At 36.4% G+C, this 16,566-nt stretch overlaps 2 protein-coding genes across 8 annotated transcripts; one reads left to right on the plus strand and one right to left on the minus strand.

Annotated features, from left to right (window-relative positions):
• Positions 1 to 551: 551 nt before the first annotated feature.
• LOC101245484 (GPN-loop GTPase 3-like protein) lies at positions 552 to 5,220 on the minus strand. Of its 4 annotated transcripts, none has more exons than NM_001348482.1 (10): positions 5,173 to 5,220; positions 4,542 to 4,632; positions 4,327 to 4,435; positions 4,150 to 4,231; positions 3,949 to 4,034; positions 2,684 to 2,787; positions 2,465 to 2,595; positions 2,289 to 2,382; positions 1,962 to 2,017; positions 552 to 966 (listed from the first exon to the last, which is right to left on the minus strand). In NM_001348482.1, the coding sequence occupies exons 2-10, from the start codon at positions 4,584 to 4,586 to the stop codon at positions 870 to 872; spliced, it is 804 nt and encodes a 267-aa protein (NP_001335411.1). In that variant the 5' UTR covers positions 4,587 to 4,632; positions 5,173 to 5,220; the 3' UTR covers positions 552 to 869. The 4 variants fall into 4 exon arrangements, with proteins under 4 accessions (NP_001335411.1, NP_001335410.1, XP_069144771.1 ...); NM_001348481.1 differs by having other exon boundaries at positions 4,542 to 4,791; positions 5,173 to 5,219; XM_069288670.1 differs by lacking the exon at positions 5,173 to 5,220 and adding an exon at positions 4,864 to 5,090 and having other exon boundaries at positions 643 to 966; positions 4,542 to 4,791.
• Positions 5,063 to 16,236, plus strand: LOC101245193 (uncharacterized). Of its 4 annotated transcripts, XR_002028436.3 has the most exons (6): positions 5,293 to 5,415; positions 6,731 to 7,078; positions 13,819 to 14,945; positions 15,199 to 15,308; positions 15,398 to 15,566; positions 15,727 to 16,236. XR_002028436.3 is itself a non-coding variant. In NM_001346831.1 (4 exon segments), coding segments are annotated over 4 exon segments (1,623 nt in total). In that variant the 5' UTR covers positions 5,063 to 5,336; the 3' UTR covers positions 15,467 to 16,182.
• The last annotated feature ends 330 nt before the right edge of the window (positions 16,237 to 16,566 follow it).

Genomic DNA, 16,566 nt, shown 5'->3' on the forward strand with positions numbered 1-16,566 from the left:
AGGCAAGTGCGCTACAATAATTATATGTAAAGGCAATGTAATTGTACTAGATTTATCCTCATTTTTGTTTTTTCCCCATTTAATTACTTATGCATATTTATAACAAAAAACTTATCGAATTAGTGTCGCATTACACTCTTCAACCTAAGAAAACACAATGGTCTCTGACTACGAATAAATTCAAATCCCAAAAGTCTTTCCCTTAGTTTGAAGAAACTCATTTTTCTTGAAAAAGTTTTAACCAACCAAAAAAATTATAATATAAAAGCATTTTCCCAAGTACCAAACACACCCCTAGGGGCACACCAGTGTTTAAAGTTATACCTTCCTTTCCTATTGACACACCACTCATTTTCCTAGTTTCGTGGCTACTAGAACTAATAACAAACATCAAAGAGTTAAAAGCATGTTTGATTGCTGGTTAGGAGCTTATTTATCCATGCACTAAATCCTGGATAATATTTACGGTCATGTTTGGCAGCTATATATGAATAACAACACGCCAAGGACAGTGTTTTGTTAGTTTAGAAATAACAAATACATATACAAGCTGTGAGAGAACCTATTATATTATTTTATGCAAGATAAAAAAATGAGATGACTCTTAACAAACAACCAAACAAACCCTAAGAGAATAAAAAATCATCCGAAAGAAAGAAGAGAAATTTCACTTAAACGTAATGTCCAACAAGCTGTGATTTGAAACTGGGAAAATTCCAGCGAACAGCCGTCTTTTTAGTCAACATGTTATAACGCAGAAGAAAATTAATGAGCAGAAGCTCAAAAAAGGTAACTCTCATAAAAGACACTCGTTAATACATTTTCACCACCTGCCAAAGCAACGGAGAATGAGTCAAGAAAAATAACTTCTAATCGTCCTCCTCTTGGTCAAAATCTTTAACCTTTACATCAGCGTCCTCTCCATACTGGATGCAGTTGTCAATCTGGGATAAGATGTACTGTATGCTGCAAAATGGTAGAGAACATTGGTCTTGGTCATTAAGACTACATAGCAAAAAAAGGTGCCTTTCTATAGGCTATGTACATAGTACATACATATTCACACAAATGAGTTATCATTCTACCGGTGGTTCAAACATCTAATGTATGTATCCCTAAAATGTCAGAAAGTTCTTTGTACTCATAAGTTCACCAAGCAAGTAATTTCAACAAGAAAAGGCTAATATCTGAAAACTAGAAGCACATATATCACATGACTGTCAACTTCACATTGTTATTTGACAACACTACTATGAGAACCCAAATAGGGAAGCAGGGAATGAAAAAATGAGCCCAGGTACACATTGACAGAATTGAGACACTAAAAACATCTATATATTCATATTTTCCACAAGTAAATCAAGCTTTAAAATTCAACCTATGGGCGAAACAAACCTCTGCTTCCCATGTAGAATATACTTAGGACCCATTTGACCATGAAAATTATTCACTTTTTTCAAGAATATCTCCAATTTGTTCATATATGGTAAATGCATAATCCAGTTCTATTTTTGCCAGTGGTTTTGTTAATTAGCTTTTTTTTTTTCTTTAAAAAATCTATGAAATTGTGTACAAGAAAAGCTGTTATAATCGTAGTGGTATGCACCTAGTGGTGTAGAGCAATTTTAGGAATAAAATTCTGGTGCTAGATTTTACAATGTCATTACAATCACCAACTAGAAAGCTGGACCAGAATCATTTAAACAAAGAGTAATGCAGTTAGAGAGTTGTTTGAGATATTATTAGTCAAGTTGGGTGATTTTGTTAGTGTTTAGAAATTGGGTACAAATCATGTCATGTTTATTTAGGAAAAGTAAACTAACATTAACATTATTCCTCATATTATTTGAAAAAAGTATAGTATAATCAAACACAACTGCAACTTCAAAATTTTAAACAAAGTATTTTTTTAGATTTCTATGGACAAATGCCTACTTAAATTTACCACCCGAGTATATTACCTGCTCTCTTTTCTCAGGTCAAGAGGGATAAAGTTCACCATGCTGTACTGGTCCACCTGTACACAAGAAAATAACAGCTATTACGAATCACTTTCTTCTTATATCTTTTCATTCGAATAAGCCATGAGTCAAGTACAGCGAAACCAGTGGCAGACAAGGCATATCCTACGAGCCTGTACAATCTCGTATCTAACTTAGGAGAAAGAATCTCTTTAAGTTGTCATTAAGTACCAACGTAAAAGAGAATAATGAGGTATACAAGACATGATAGTCAATTCAATAACTAATGCACAAAATCTTGATAACATCATAACTCTCAGAGCTTACCACTTCAATCAATGATTTGTTAAGCTTTTGAAATTGTGGAGCCATTCGCTGATTCAATTCTGCCAGTAACAGATGCGGCTCTGGATTCAAGTAACTAAAGGAAACATATATTTTAATAAACTCTAAAAACAAGGAAGGGCCAAATACATAATGAAGATGGTTATAGTAGGACTAACTTCTCAACTTCCTTTTTGTTTGTCACAAGATCCATTTTTGAGAGTATGTTAACATGGGGTAGTTCAAGTTGAACCATAGCAGAGAGTGAAGCCATACAACCACTAATGAATTTGGTCACATCTGTAATAAACTGAGATACCAAAAGAACATGAACATCCATGGACAACAGAAGGGGAGGGAACAAAGAGGAAGGGATTCAACTTGTAAAGACCACGCACCTGAGAATCAAGTAAATATACCACACAAACATTAAAATTTGTACGCCTTAGGTGTTCCACGAAGTTCTTCAGCACAGGAACATGTGAGAAAAGCTCAATCTGGCCTATATAATGATGAGAAGTAAGTCATCTTTATATATGTGTGTCTATGTGTCTGTGAGTGCATCTGTGCATATCTTTCTACAAATATGTTTGTTAAGAGACAATACTACTGGTCAGTGTAGAAGTTCAGATTCTGGTTATTCATAATCAGGAGACAAATGTCCAAAGAACAAAATTATAAATGTAGAAATACAGTTAGGAAACTAGAAAGAACTTTTCTTGAGTTAAGTAGGAATTACATGAGTGCAATGAAGTAATATGAATTGCTTGATCATATTTAATCTTTAGTGACTTGACAAGAGAAGGAGAGTAAACACCATAACTATTTCCTTGGGATAGAAAGATGGAGCCCGTTGAGTGAAAAAGGTAGGAGGTTCTCAGTTTGATGCGAGCTCTAAGTAATGCATTTACAAATAACGACATCATAAGTTCTCATCTCATATCTAAGATAGCTCCATCATTTTCTGATAGAGTAGAAGCTTCTTAATCTCGTAAGTTGCATAACCCATTATCTCAATATTGGGAGTACGATAGAACAGATAACATAATCTCAAAGTCTCTCTCATCTCACTAATTTTTCTTTTACTAAAACAACTGTCTACTATCCAGCAACAGGATGTGCAAACAGCTACTAAGATCAGTCAACATGAACTCTATCCTTGATTAATCATCAGGTACTATATCTGAGCATACAATATTCATTCACTGATATGTACTCACGAGAAAAAAGGAGGGATATCATGGTCATGAACATGGCAATAAGAATTAGACAAGTATCTGAAAATCAATTCAGATGCTTTGATACGAATGTGTGCAGTAGCACAACTTCCAAAGTCATTTAACAAGAAACAGATAACCTTTGTGTTTAATCCATGAACTATCTAAATGGCAAGCATATGTAAATACAATTTTTAAGGAAAAACACAACTGCTAGTCAAATTCTCCAAGATGGTCCACCATCCTACGTCCCCAGAGTATTTACTTACATGAAGTCATGTTAGTAATATTCTAGGTTAGTATCTATCCTACTACTAACAAAATTCTGTAGTCTACGCATGAGAGTTAGCATTAAATTTGTAAAGGAAAAATATTACATACCTATACGATGATTGTACTACCAGCTAATAAGAACAACATATATGAGAGGGGAAAAGTACAAGTACCTGGGCAGTCAAAGACTAGGTAGTCATCATCCAAGTAGTTTTCCAACTCTTCTGTTAGCCACTCGTCCAAATTTTCTTCAAGATGTCTGAGATCACCATCAAGGGCTTACAAATTTAATCAGGAACAAAAATAGAATGTTAAAGTTTTCCATTCAATAGAACTGGGACTCAAAAAACGACAAATTTTTTAGGGAAGGATACTCCATGCAATACATAAGGCCACCATTTGGTCCCAAACCAAGTTCTTCCATAACATCATCCAGCGAGATGAGCTCTCTGATGTCTGCAGCAAATATCAGTAAGTTAATTCTAGAATTAAGACAGATATACATAGCACTTATCTCCACTCAAATAACTCAAAACTTCATCTCTACTCACCCATAGCCACTGGATAGTCAAAATTCTCTGCAGCAGGATCTAGGTTCACAATATGGATAGTGCGTCGTGTGGTCTCACAATGTTGATACAAACTAGAGCAGTAAGTGGACTGTAAAAAAAATAGTCTAGCTGAAACTAACCATACCAGGATATCCAAGTATAAAGCAAGGGAAAGTCCGTTACAGTAACATGAAGCAATATAATTCAGGTATCACCTTTCCACTGCCGGCAGGGCCAATAACTAACTGTGCATAGCCCATGACCACTTCCTTTTTTTGTTCCTTGTACACGTGGCCAAGAGATCAACTGAAGACACAGGTTCTAAGAAAATTGAAAATCTGAAAGACGCCAAGAACTGCAACTAACATGTATGTTGCACACCACACACCAGCCGCGAACAAGAAGCTTAGTGCATCAGCGTGACCCATAAGCATAATCACGAGAAAAGAAACATCATAATATCACCTGAACTACCCATTAATAGAGTCAAAAAGAAAAAAAAAAGTTTGGTTGAAAACGGCTAAAAAGAATACTCACATAACAGCCCCTGCAAGCTTGTTATGCTTTAGCACAGCACAGAAACTGAGGGCTGATTGTTGGTATGTGAGGGAAGGGGAAGAAGATTGTACAAGGTAAAGAAAATAGAGTTTGGGAGTCAACCGACATTCAGTCAACTGTGCATATGAAACAAACTACTGAATACGGTAAAAGACATTCCAATCTCTTATTGATTTCAGAAACCCAACAACCAATTGAACGAAAACATTAAAAAGTAAAAAAAAATCAAAATAGACTTATATAAAAGAAAAAAGAAAAAAAAGAATCAAGTAGATACGAATAAGTTACCAGGAATTGCAGAGAGAAATAGGAAGCCCTTCTTCCTGTTAGCCAGCCCTTTTTTCTGTTCCGCGTCAAAAAGCTATAAATATATACATGTTTAGCTGATTTTATTTGGTCTGGGCCCTCGTCAAGCCCACATCCTATTCGGGTCGGTTATTATTATTATTATTATGTATGCCTTTAGAAAAACGAACCATACACTAATATTTTTTCTCCAAACGTTGGCCTCCGTCTCCGATACCGTTTCAGGTAAAACATTTAGGATTTTTTTTTCTCTTTACCTCTTCAATCTATTGTTTTTGTTTTCCATATCAACTGCTCCCACATACATATAGAGCTTATATTTGGTATTTTTACACTTGCTAAGCTTTGTACCTCAAATGTCGATTACTTGGAGACATTTTTTAACTGAGCATTTTCTTGACATCTTTTCTTCTGAATCAATAACCCTAAATACGGCAAGCAGTAAGAAAGAATGTTGCCCGATTGGAAGTAGCTGCTAACCATTTAGTGTTGTCAAACCAACTTTTAGTGCTGAAACTGATTTCATATGAACATTTGGATATAAGTCTTGTAATTGATAATGAACAGTTGATGTGTTTGGTTAAAAATTGCTAATCAATACTTTTTTTTTTTACATAATCACTGATATGTCCTTAAGGATTAAAAATGAGCAAATTCACCGGGATATATTGAAGATAAAATGCAAGAAGTTTGCTTGAGAATGTTTGGACATGTTTTGTGTTGAACCTACAGATGAACTGGTTCACTAGTGTGAATCTATGACACTGAAGGCATTAAAAGAGGACGGATAGAGGTAGATAACATGGAAGAAAGTTGTATCAAAAGATCTACAAATTCGTGGTATAAATGTAGGCTTAGTTATATTATTTTGGTATTGATATCTTAGCGAAAGTGATGTTGTTTTGGTATTGATCAATCTTAGCGAAAGTTAACTTGCATATATTTGTATGTTAGGATAAAAAACATCAACTTTATTGTTTGCCATCAGGAGAAAATGTCGTCCTACCATGGGATTTTCTGAGTTGGTGGTGTTGATGGTTAGTTTATATTTCACATGACTCTTTGTGGAAACAAAGAGTTGAAAATCGTGATCTCATGTACAATCTTTTTAGGGATCTTATTTGACCACCAAGTTCACCCAAACACCCTCTCAGGTTTTGCTCTTTTAGTTATGAAAGTAAAGAATAAAAGGGTTAAGTATGAGGCCAGTGGAATCCATGAAAAATACTTGTTTATCTAGTTATATACTTGTATTAACCCTCTCGTTCGTACTATTACCTATATAGGACTGCTTCAAAATGAATGACACATCTTCACCCTTGTCTTGTGCGATTTCCTGTATACCTGTATTATACTATTGAGTGGTGCTTTACAGCCCTGTGAGATGTGTGTTTAGATTAAAGTACGGGGAAATACATGTTCTATAAGATTTGTCCGTAGTTCTCTCCTTAAAACTGAACTCTTTCATTTACTACCATTTTGTATTCATTGAAAACATAATTTTGGACTAACCTGCTCCTACACCAATGTGATTTTTCAGATATAATGCTTCAGTTATTTCTATCTCAACCATCTTGGAAGGAAAATGCAACTGGCGAATCAGTTGAGATGGGAAAAGCTCTTCTGAACGAGCTAGAATCAGTCATCTGGTCACTGATGTTGGTGGAAGGGCGATCTGAGTGTCGGCTTTGGCTTTGTAATGCAGTCGCTGAGATGAGGTCTATAACACCACGCAATCAACGCGAGTTATTCATGACTTTATTGAGGTCTAAGCCTCTAAAACAACCCTTAATCGGACAACTTCTACAATTGCTTTTCCAGAAGGAACCTCAGAAAGCAGGGCTTATCATTGCAAAGAAATGTTTTTTATTAGAAAATTTCTTCAAAGGCAAGTTTTTACTCTTTTACTTGAGTTAGTGGATTCATCTTATTTTTTTGTTTTCTTTAGCTTGGTTATGACACTTCTTTTTGCTTAATCTTTGAGCTTTGGCTTCTAATTTTTCTCATGAAATTTCTCTGATTTTAGCTTGTTTTGCATGTCAAAGTTACCAATATATTACTGAATTGATTGACTGTTTCCATGAGATATATTGTCTTTTACAGGTGGTAGCTGAATCAATATATTAGTCGAACTTATCAATATCTTACAGTTCTTTTTTAGTATGGTTTGTCATGTTTTCTTTAGCATTTTGTCTATTCTGTTTCTCACCTCGCACTACAACCTCTTTTGAGATGAATCGGTCGAACATCCACTGGATATCGTCCTCCCTTAACTCGAGAAGATTTGAGTCCATCCTTGTTATGGTCCCTTGATATGGATCCGGTTATGGGCTATGTAGCATGAAATCAAATGTTTTTCTCCTATGACCTATTGAGCTGGTTCGTTAAGAGAGAACCTGCAATCTCTTGAGTTTGAAGTACTCAAAGACTTGAATAATTTTTCGGCTTATCTTTCCATTGAATTCAAATAACTTAAATACAACATTGGTGATTAACCACCCCCCTAATAATTAGGAAATAACTTCCTACTACAATACTACTATTGAAATGAGAAAGTGGAGGAATGACTTCCTTACTGCTAATAACTACTACACACTAAACAACTGCTACAGGGAAAGCCCTGCTATAGAACTTATTACAGAGAAAACAGAAAAACATAAGTAATAACTATTGATGACCTATTACAGAGAAAACAGAAAAACATGATTAACAACTATTGATTTAATTTTCATGCATAAAACTGTTGGTAGACTAACAAGGTACTAACATTACTCCCCTCCTTCAAATTGCGCTTGTCCTCAAGTGCTAAGTGTGGAAAATATTTCTTCTGCATAGTTAATGAAATCAATCAAGAATAACTTCTTGCACTGATGGCCGGAGTGAATAGTTCGTACAAATTGAAACAAAGTCCCTTAAGTTGTCTTTCATCCATTTTAGGTCTTGTCAATTTCTTCACAAATCTAGTGGGTTGTGCGGTGAGAAATCTGTTGTCTTTGATTTACATGCATCGAAGAATTGCGAACCTAGGGGTTGTTCTTTGCGTTCATAAAGTGGGGAACACTCATAGCCGTAGCCAAATTTGGAGGATTATGCAACTCTACCTCAATTGTTACATAATAAGCAGGACTACTAATGTAAAGTTCAATTTTTTGCGCTTATGTAAGAGTACCTGCTCGTGAAACCAATTGTTCAAACTTTTTCTTGGTAGTGTGCCAAAGATCCAATTTGGCATAACTTAGTCAATTCTTCAAACTTTTGACTTCTAATTGGTGGTCCAAAACGAAGGTTGCGTTGATGTTTGAACTCATCCTAAGTGCATTGATGCATATGTTTCTCTAGTTGAAGAAATCAGAGTTGTGCAATTCCTCCCAAATGAAAAGAAGCGAGTCCAATTTTTTCATTTTCTAGTGTATGTTGGTGTCGAAAGCAATGTTCACACCTATTCAGCCATCCCAAGGGGTCTTCGTGGACATGAAATCATGGAAAATTCAACTTTGTATATTTAGGAATCATGGAATTCCCACCTGGTTCTGTTATTAAGCCTGCAATCGTTGTTTAGCTTTCCAACCTCGATTGTGACTGCCATTTTCAATAGCTTCAACATCTGCCTTTGAATTTGCTTAATCCTTCGTTAGTGCATCCAAGCGAGCATTTATGGCTTTTTACCTTGCTAAATTGGTTGCACGTTCTGCTTGGTACAAAGTCAATAATTGTGCTAATTGTTGTTGGATTTGATCTCTTATAACTTTCAGCTCTGAATGTTGGAGGTCTTAAGTTCGAAACCCCTTGCCAGCGAAAGCAAGGGGTTTGCCTTCTGGGTCGAGTTCGTCGCACCATGCTTGCCTAGTGCGGGTTACTTCTTCTAAGTCTTATGTGGTTTGCGAGCTATTGCATAGGAGCAAGGTTTTACCATGTGCGCACCCAAAAAGGGTAGCGGCTGCAGGTTTCCCTTGTCTTAAAAAAAGAACTTTCAGCTCTGATACCAAGTTGTTATGATCCCCTTATATTGATCTGGTTATGGGGCTATGTAATGTGAAATCAAATGTTTTCTTCCTATGACATGTGGTGCTAGTTTGTTAAGAGAAAGGCTGCAATCTCTTGAGTCTGAAGTACTCAAAGACATGAATAATTTTTCTTTGTATCTTTCCATTGAATTCAAATAACTTAAATACAACATTGGTGATTAACCACCCACCTAATAACAAGTAAATAACTTCCTACCACTATGCCTACCAATACTCAAATGAGAAAGTGGAGGAATATCCTCCGTACTGCTAATAACTACTATAAAGAAAACAACTGCTATAGGGAAAGCTGCAAAGCACTATTACAAATCCTATTACCGAGAAAACAGAAAAACATAATTAATAGTTATTGATGACCTATTACATTGAAATCTGAAAAATATAATAGGTGTTGATTAATTTCCATGCATAAAATACATGGTACTAACAATCCTACTCTGGTTTTCCTATTGAGGTCTCCCTAGAACAACATCCCACTGAAGTGCTTAAGAGCGTTGTGTTTATCGAGTGTATGGAGCTTTTGGATCCCGTGTACCTTCAAGAATTGACTCATTATCCACAATTGAAGGAGGTTACAAGTTACAACCCTGAAAAATAACGATGCCCGTTCTTGCACCTTCCCAGAGCACAGTACATGTCGGCGAGGATGACATGTGCTATGGGATAATACTTCACTTGCCCTTGGTTCTCATGTACGTGGAATAGAGTGTCTGCAAGCATGACATTGTTTGCTTGGTGTTTTCCTTAGCAGACTCTGAGAGGACCTTCATGTGGATGTTAGGATTCACAAGCCTTGATCCGGGCGATGAATTTGGTCTTTGAATATGAAGGAAAACAAGGACTAAATCAGTCCAGGCATCACGACCTTCACCAATTGGGACTTCCTCTCCAACAGCTCAAGAATCCTTTAATTTCAATCAATCGGCCAACCAGTTACATGCAATTTTCAACAGTCATCTCTTTTTAACACTCGCACACTAAATTCTGAACAACAAATTCGGCGAGAAAAAAGCCTATGCTATTGTTGTGGAGACAACTTTACCCCGCTGGTCATCGCTGCAAAACTAAGACTTTTGCATAATTGGAGTTCATGCAAAATGAAAACAATGTGCAAAGTGTTGATGGTAATCAGTAGGAAGACATACCCTCACATACCCTCTACTAATTTGGGGGAGATCTCTTTTCATGCAATTTTGGGGCAAGAATCTGCTTCAACTTTGGAAATTCAAGGCACTCTTTGGAGGCATAAAGTGCTGATGTCGGTAGATAGTGGTTCGAAGCATAATTTTGTAGCAGAAGAAATTGTCACGAAATTTGGGTTGGCAGTCCAGTATGTCTCTACTTTTGGTGTGCAGATTGGCAATGGTGAAATTACCAAATGAATTTAAGTTTGTCATGACGTGTCAGTAGAGGTTTCTAACTTTGTCATAAAGCACATTTTCTTTCATTTTTCGTTTGGTGGCACATACATGGTATGCCTTGGGTATACAATGGCTAGCATCTCTGAACACAATACAAGGCAACTAGAACGAGATGTTCCTAATTTTCCCATTGAATGAGGGAACTTATATATTGCAAGGCGTTCCTGCGGAAACACTACAACATCTTTCCAATCAAACCTTGAAGAACAAATGTTGACTAGGGACGCTATGTTGAACCTTATGAAGGCAAATTATAAGCACATGAACCTCTCTTCTGATGTTGGTGATGCTTCTATTTTACGTCTTCAGCCGTATGGCCAAAAATCTCTGAGAGTTGCAAAGTTTCCAGATTTTCGCCTTGAGGAGGGGTGTGCTGATAAGGCACGTATTTTCCATACTTATTCAAGAAGGACGTGAAGAAAGATAGGAGAAGATAATGATTTGCATCTTCTCAAATTCCCGGAGGTTTCACCCATTGAGCAATGAGCAGTTTCTTACCATTATTAGGAGTTATTTGGCAGTTGCTTATGGTTACTAGAAGTTATCTATCCATATCCGAAATAGGTATAAAGTAGTTATTGTTCAATTAGGTCTTAGGTCTAACTCACACCCCAAAAGCTAGCTCAAAGGGAGGAGGTTTGCTCAAGCCTTATAAGGAGTCCACCCATCTCATTAACCATCGATGTGAGACTTTTGTCATTCTTTTACACCCCACCTCATGTGCAGTGCTTAGCATTTGGTGTGTGGGCAATTTTGATTTTGGGGGTCCCAATATCGGGTCAGACGGATCCTGCTCTCATTCCATGTGAAATTAGGTCTTAGGCCTAATTCAACCCTAAATGCTAGCTCAAAGGGAGGAAGATTGTCCAAGGCTTATAAGGAGTCCACCCATCTCATTAACCACTGATGTAAGACTTTTTGTCATTCTTTAACAGTTATAAGTTATCTATTATATAATATGAGATCTAATAACTAAGTAGATATATGGTAATATATCTTTTATATGTAGAGAAGGTTGTTTTAAGAGATACGAGATATTTGTCTCTTTTTGTATTTTTTGTTGTTTTACGAGATACGAGATACTTGTGTCTCTCTTTGTATTTTCTAGTTGCTTTTATGACCCTCAATTTCTATCTGTATATCTGTATAACCACTTAAGCAATAGACTAATGTTTGAGTCTTCAGATTTTTAATGCCCAAACAACCTCTCTCCTTGCTAATAATTGAGGATTTTCATTTTGCTAAGTGGGTAATTTGATTCTCTTTGTTGCCTTGTCAAATGAAATTCCTTCTGAGCGTATCCATTTTCTCCGTTACATTTTGAGGTGGAGGAAACAAGGACATCACATAAGTGCTTAAAGCATCTAAAACAATGTTGACCAGAGCAACTCTACCACCGAGCGATAGGTATTACTTTCTTGCTAACTACCATTCTACTCATTAAATTCCTCCCCCTTTGATCGAATAGTACCATTTCTTTGAGCCAGAGAAGTCCTCTGCTATTTTTTTGTGATTGTGGTGTCCGGGCCAGCTTTCACACCTTGACTAATTGTAAGGAATATCTGCTACCTCCCACGGTACCAAGTAACTCTGTCCATCGAGGCTAGGACAAATGGAAAGAATCATCTAGTGTTTTTTGTGTCCAGGTGAGTTTTGAACCTAAGGCCTCAGGGTTCTCAATCACTTCATTGACAACTAGGCCACACACTTGGATGCAAGTCCTTTGCTATTTGGAATGATTCTTACCCCGATGTAAAGAAGATTTTAATATCCGATCTACGAATGCACGAAACATGTGTATGATCAACTAGCTATAGAAAAAAAACCTAACATTCTCAACAATATTTTTTACTTGTCTGAGTACTAGCCTGATACTGAGTTTATTAATAAGATTTATCTTTTCCTGATAAAAAAGTAAATTAAACAACACATGGACATACTATAATTTTGGATAGACAACTAGAAAAACGAAAGGATACACTTTTAAATCTATCAGCTTCAGTTTTTGAAATAATTAAATGACATTGGAGATTTAGTTAACTGTATGCCATTGATGTTGACATTATAAATGACAATTGATAGCTTAGTGTTAAGGCCCTCCTCATCTAACAATGAGGTACGGGGCTCGAGTCAGTGAAGGAGAAAAAAAATCTATGTTCAGCTCTGGGTAAGGGGTATATACCATTTACAAACCTATGTTGCTCAGTCTTAGGTTCGGATACCCGATATGAGTGTGTGTCTAGAGATCGGATTCTTCATCACATAAAATTTAGGATTAAGGAGTATGGATCATGAGTCAGGATATGACCAAAACATCTTTGTATATTATGACATATATATAAGTGTATATTTTTATTGCTAATAAGAAATTAAATATTTCGATTAAATAAAGCTATTGAACGGGAAACCAGTCAAATTTAATTATTTATGAAAACCCAATATATTATTTAAATGATATCTCGTGTAATAGCAAAACGTTCTCATAAAAAAAAAAAAAATATATATATATATATATATATATATATATATATGTATGTGTATATATATATATATGTATGTATGTATGTCTATGTGTAGATTTCTCATCAGTCCAAGCCTTGATGGACAGTCTTTTGGTACCTATGTTGGTGGGAGGTAGGACATACCCCATGGAATTAGACAAGGTGCGTGCAAGCTGGTACGAACACCACAGTTACCTAAAATATTGTACGTACACATATTTTTCGAAGCACCTGAGGTAAGTTGACTAAATCTGGTGTTGGTCCCACACCCACAAATCATATCATTTGTGCCGGATCGACACAGGTGTGGCAGGGATTTAGGGGGGTCCCACAACATAGATAAAAACTGAATAAATTGCCTGAGTACATTCTTTTTAGGGTTATCTTGTTCAAGAGTTACTGAACGAACAATAAAGTGAAATAATTTGTCTTAATTTCTTCTATGTAATTTTCCTTCTCAAAATGTTTGAGGGAAATGAGAAGCTAATGTGATAACCAGTGTTCCTAATCATTGTTCTAATATTCTTGATATGGGAATGTCCAGTGTGATTCGTTCCTTGTGATTTTTGATCACTGTAGGGGTTAGTTATGTGGTTCATCTTTTCTCACTTATTAAGACATTTTCTGGACTGATTATCTGACCTCAGTATCTTGTGTGTGCGCAAATTATTGATCATGCAGGAAACAGAAATCGTATTTTGCAGTGGTTCTCTAATTTTGCTGGTACTGGTTATGTGGACCATACAAAGGGGGCTAAGGCACTCTCCCAGTTTGCTTTTGTGAATAGAGACATCTGTTGGGAGGAGCTCGAGTGGAAGGGGAAACATGGGCAATCACCTGCAATGGTTGCCACTAAGCCTCACTATTTTCTTGATCTGGATGTCGAACGAACAGTGGAAAATTTTCTTGAGTATGTTCCTGAATTTTGGTCATCTAAGGAATTTGCCGAGTCACTAAGAGATGGTGATATTCTGACCATTGATAATAATTTTTTTATCAATATGTTTGTTGAGTTGATGTACAAGGATAATTTGAAAGAAGTATGGGAAATTATAGATGAGTTTCTGAATGAGCAATCTTTCTCTTTCTTATGTCAACACCTTCTCATCATTCTGGAGGAAGAAGATCTAATGGTTTTCTTGGACTTACTCCAAAGTTATGTTAAACCAAGCTTGCAAAAGATGGATTGCCATGATTCTCTTGATCAATTGCTTGAGATCATCCTCTCCAAGTGTGATGCCAATAATTCTCTTGATCAGTTGCTTCTCTTGAATGCGGTTGCTACTCAAAGTCGGCAGCTTATGCGATTTATACGTGAAGAAGGTAGTCAGGAGCAAAAGGAGAAGGTTAAGCATGTTATTTTCCAAATTTGTAAACCAACAAGCCCTAAAGATAGATTTACACCAATTCTGAGGGAATGCTTCAGAAGAAAATCTTCTGAGAGTATCAAATGGCTGGGACTGCAGTCTTGGGCCTTTTACTGTTACTTATCTGAGGATTACAGAAATTCCAGTTCCTGGGAAAATTTATTTGCTTGCAACAACATAAGCTTCCGCAAATCAAAGACTTATCCAATATTAGAACATGATCAGCTTCTGGAAGAAAGTGAGTTTGAGCAGGACAATAGGTCAGCCAGAAATAAGCGCAAGAAAAGGCAAAAACACAGAAAGAAAAAGAGAAGGGATATTGACTTTGAGGAATTAAATGGAGATGAATTTGCCGATGTAATTACAAATAGACTGGAGTTGTATTCGACATCTGGTGACTGGTTGCTTTCTACTGATGGGTATTCTAGCACTTGGAGCAGCGTAAGTTCAAAATACATTGTTTTCATTCAATTGTCTTGCCATACTTTTCCAGTTTTCTATTGCTCTCTTGACATTTGACATATGAATCCTGAACCTTTAGGTGTTCAACTCTTCCATGTATAGGCTCTTAGAGCATTTGACATTTGTCATATGTAATTTAGACTGTTACCTGGGCAACTAACAAATTTGAGGATTTTGTCCATCTTTGGCAATTTGAATTGCAAAATCATGCTGATTTACTCATCTTTCTCAGGTGAAAGAATAGTATTTTGAGCAGTGAGTTGCATGCATCGTGTTACTTCTGTTAGATCTTTGTTTTATGTCGATGGAAAGAGGAGTGTGGGTACCTAGGCAGCCTCATGGGTAAATGTTGATAGATAGTGTGCAATATCCTTGTTTGATATGTTAAAATTACTTTTGTTTGTGGTTGTCTAATATCATGATTTATACAGGCGGACCTACCTGAGCATATATCGAAACATTGCTTCTTCACGTGGATGAAGTGGGTTTTTACTGAATGAATAGATGATTATTCACTCTTCGCATGGAGTTGTTATGAAACGACATAATGATTATGGTCATGTGTTTTCTGCATGCACCTTCTGATTGAAGAATTTGAAGGTTTAGTTGATCAGAGCTTCAACTGCTCTCTTTTCTGCGTCCATCATTTAATTTCTTTTTGGGTTTTCTTTAGGGACAGACTGAGTGATTTTACTCATAATTTGTGATACTTGTGGCTATAACCTAATCTTATTTTGTATTTGATTTTTTGAGATTGCAGGTGGATTGGACAAGTAGCACAAGTGCCGGTTCTTGATTTATCACTCTGGTTCTATGTAGAGGAACAATCTATTAAAATGGTTCTGTTCTACGTAATTGCAACTTTGTATTTCCTTACCTTGGAGGCCTGCCTTGTAAGTCAAGTATCTGCCAAGTAGTGATTGTGAAGGTAACGCTGAGTATGTGGACATAGCAGGTTTAAGTTCAGGTTCTTCCTTGGCTGCTTATGCTTCAGGCTCAGCCTAATTTCCCTTTCTTCCTATCATGTCTCCAATGGACAGAGTTCCTTTATTACAATTTGCCAGTGCCCAGGAAATCCGGAAGTTTCTTTTGCATCTAGTTTAGGTAACAATTAAAAGTTTACAACTACATCTTCTGCAGGGCCTTATGAACTTGAAAACAAGAATATAATTAAATTGGCCAGCTTTGACTCCTTTAGATTGTATTCTGGCTGCACTCAATTCACCTCTAGATTCTTCGCTTTCTATTGATCTTGATTAATTAGTTCAAATTTAGTTTTTTTTTCTTGGTGTGTTTTTAGAGTTATCTTGCTGGACCGAGCAACATGCTCTTAGTGAGTTTCTTCAGTGTTGGTGGAAGTCCTAGAGACAGCTCTATGTTTCTTTTTAATTCTTTGTGCGCTTTGAAATCCTGCATATTTTGTTCAAATTGTTTTTTTTTTTTTTGGGGGGGTGGGGGGTCAGATATTGTGCTTGATTTAATTCGTTGCACAAAATTAGGTTTATGACCTATCGTGTGCCACTGGTTGGGTTGTGTTGAAGCCAAAAGTCGTGTTGATGGTGAAGTTATACCTTTGTAGGACATGGACTGTTACATGGTT

The sequence above is a fragment of the Solanum lycopersicum genome, chromosome 9 (assembly GCF_036512215.1).
Source record: "Solanum lycopersicum chromosome 9, SLM_r2.1".
Lineage (NCBI taxonomy): Eukaryota > Viridiplantae > Streptophyta > Magnoliopsida > Solanales > Solanaceae > Solanum > Solanum lycopersicum.

Excerpts from the sequence above, each read along its gene's own strand:
- LOC101245484 (NM_001348482.1), bottom strand. The coding sequence starts at position 4,586 with ATGGGCTATGCACAGTTAGTTATTGGCCCTGCCGGCAGTGGAAAG. Across the intron at positions 4,436-4,541 it reads GCCCTGCCGGCAGTGGAAAG|TCCACTTACTGCTCTAGTTT; the intron begins GTGATACCTGAA and ends TTTTTTTTACAG. Across the intron at positions 4,232-4,326 it reads TGACTATCCAGTGGCTATGG|ACATCAGAGAGCTCATCTCG; the intron begins GTGAGTAGAGAT and ends TATTTGCTGCAG.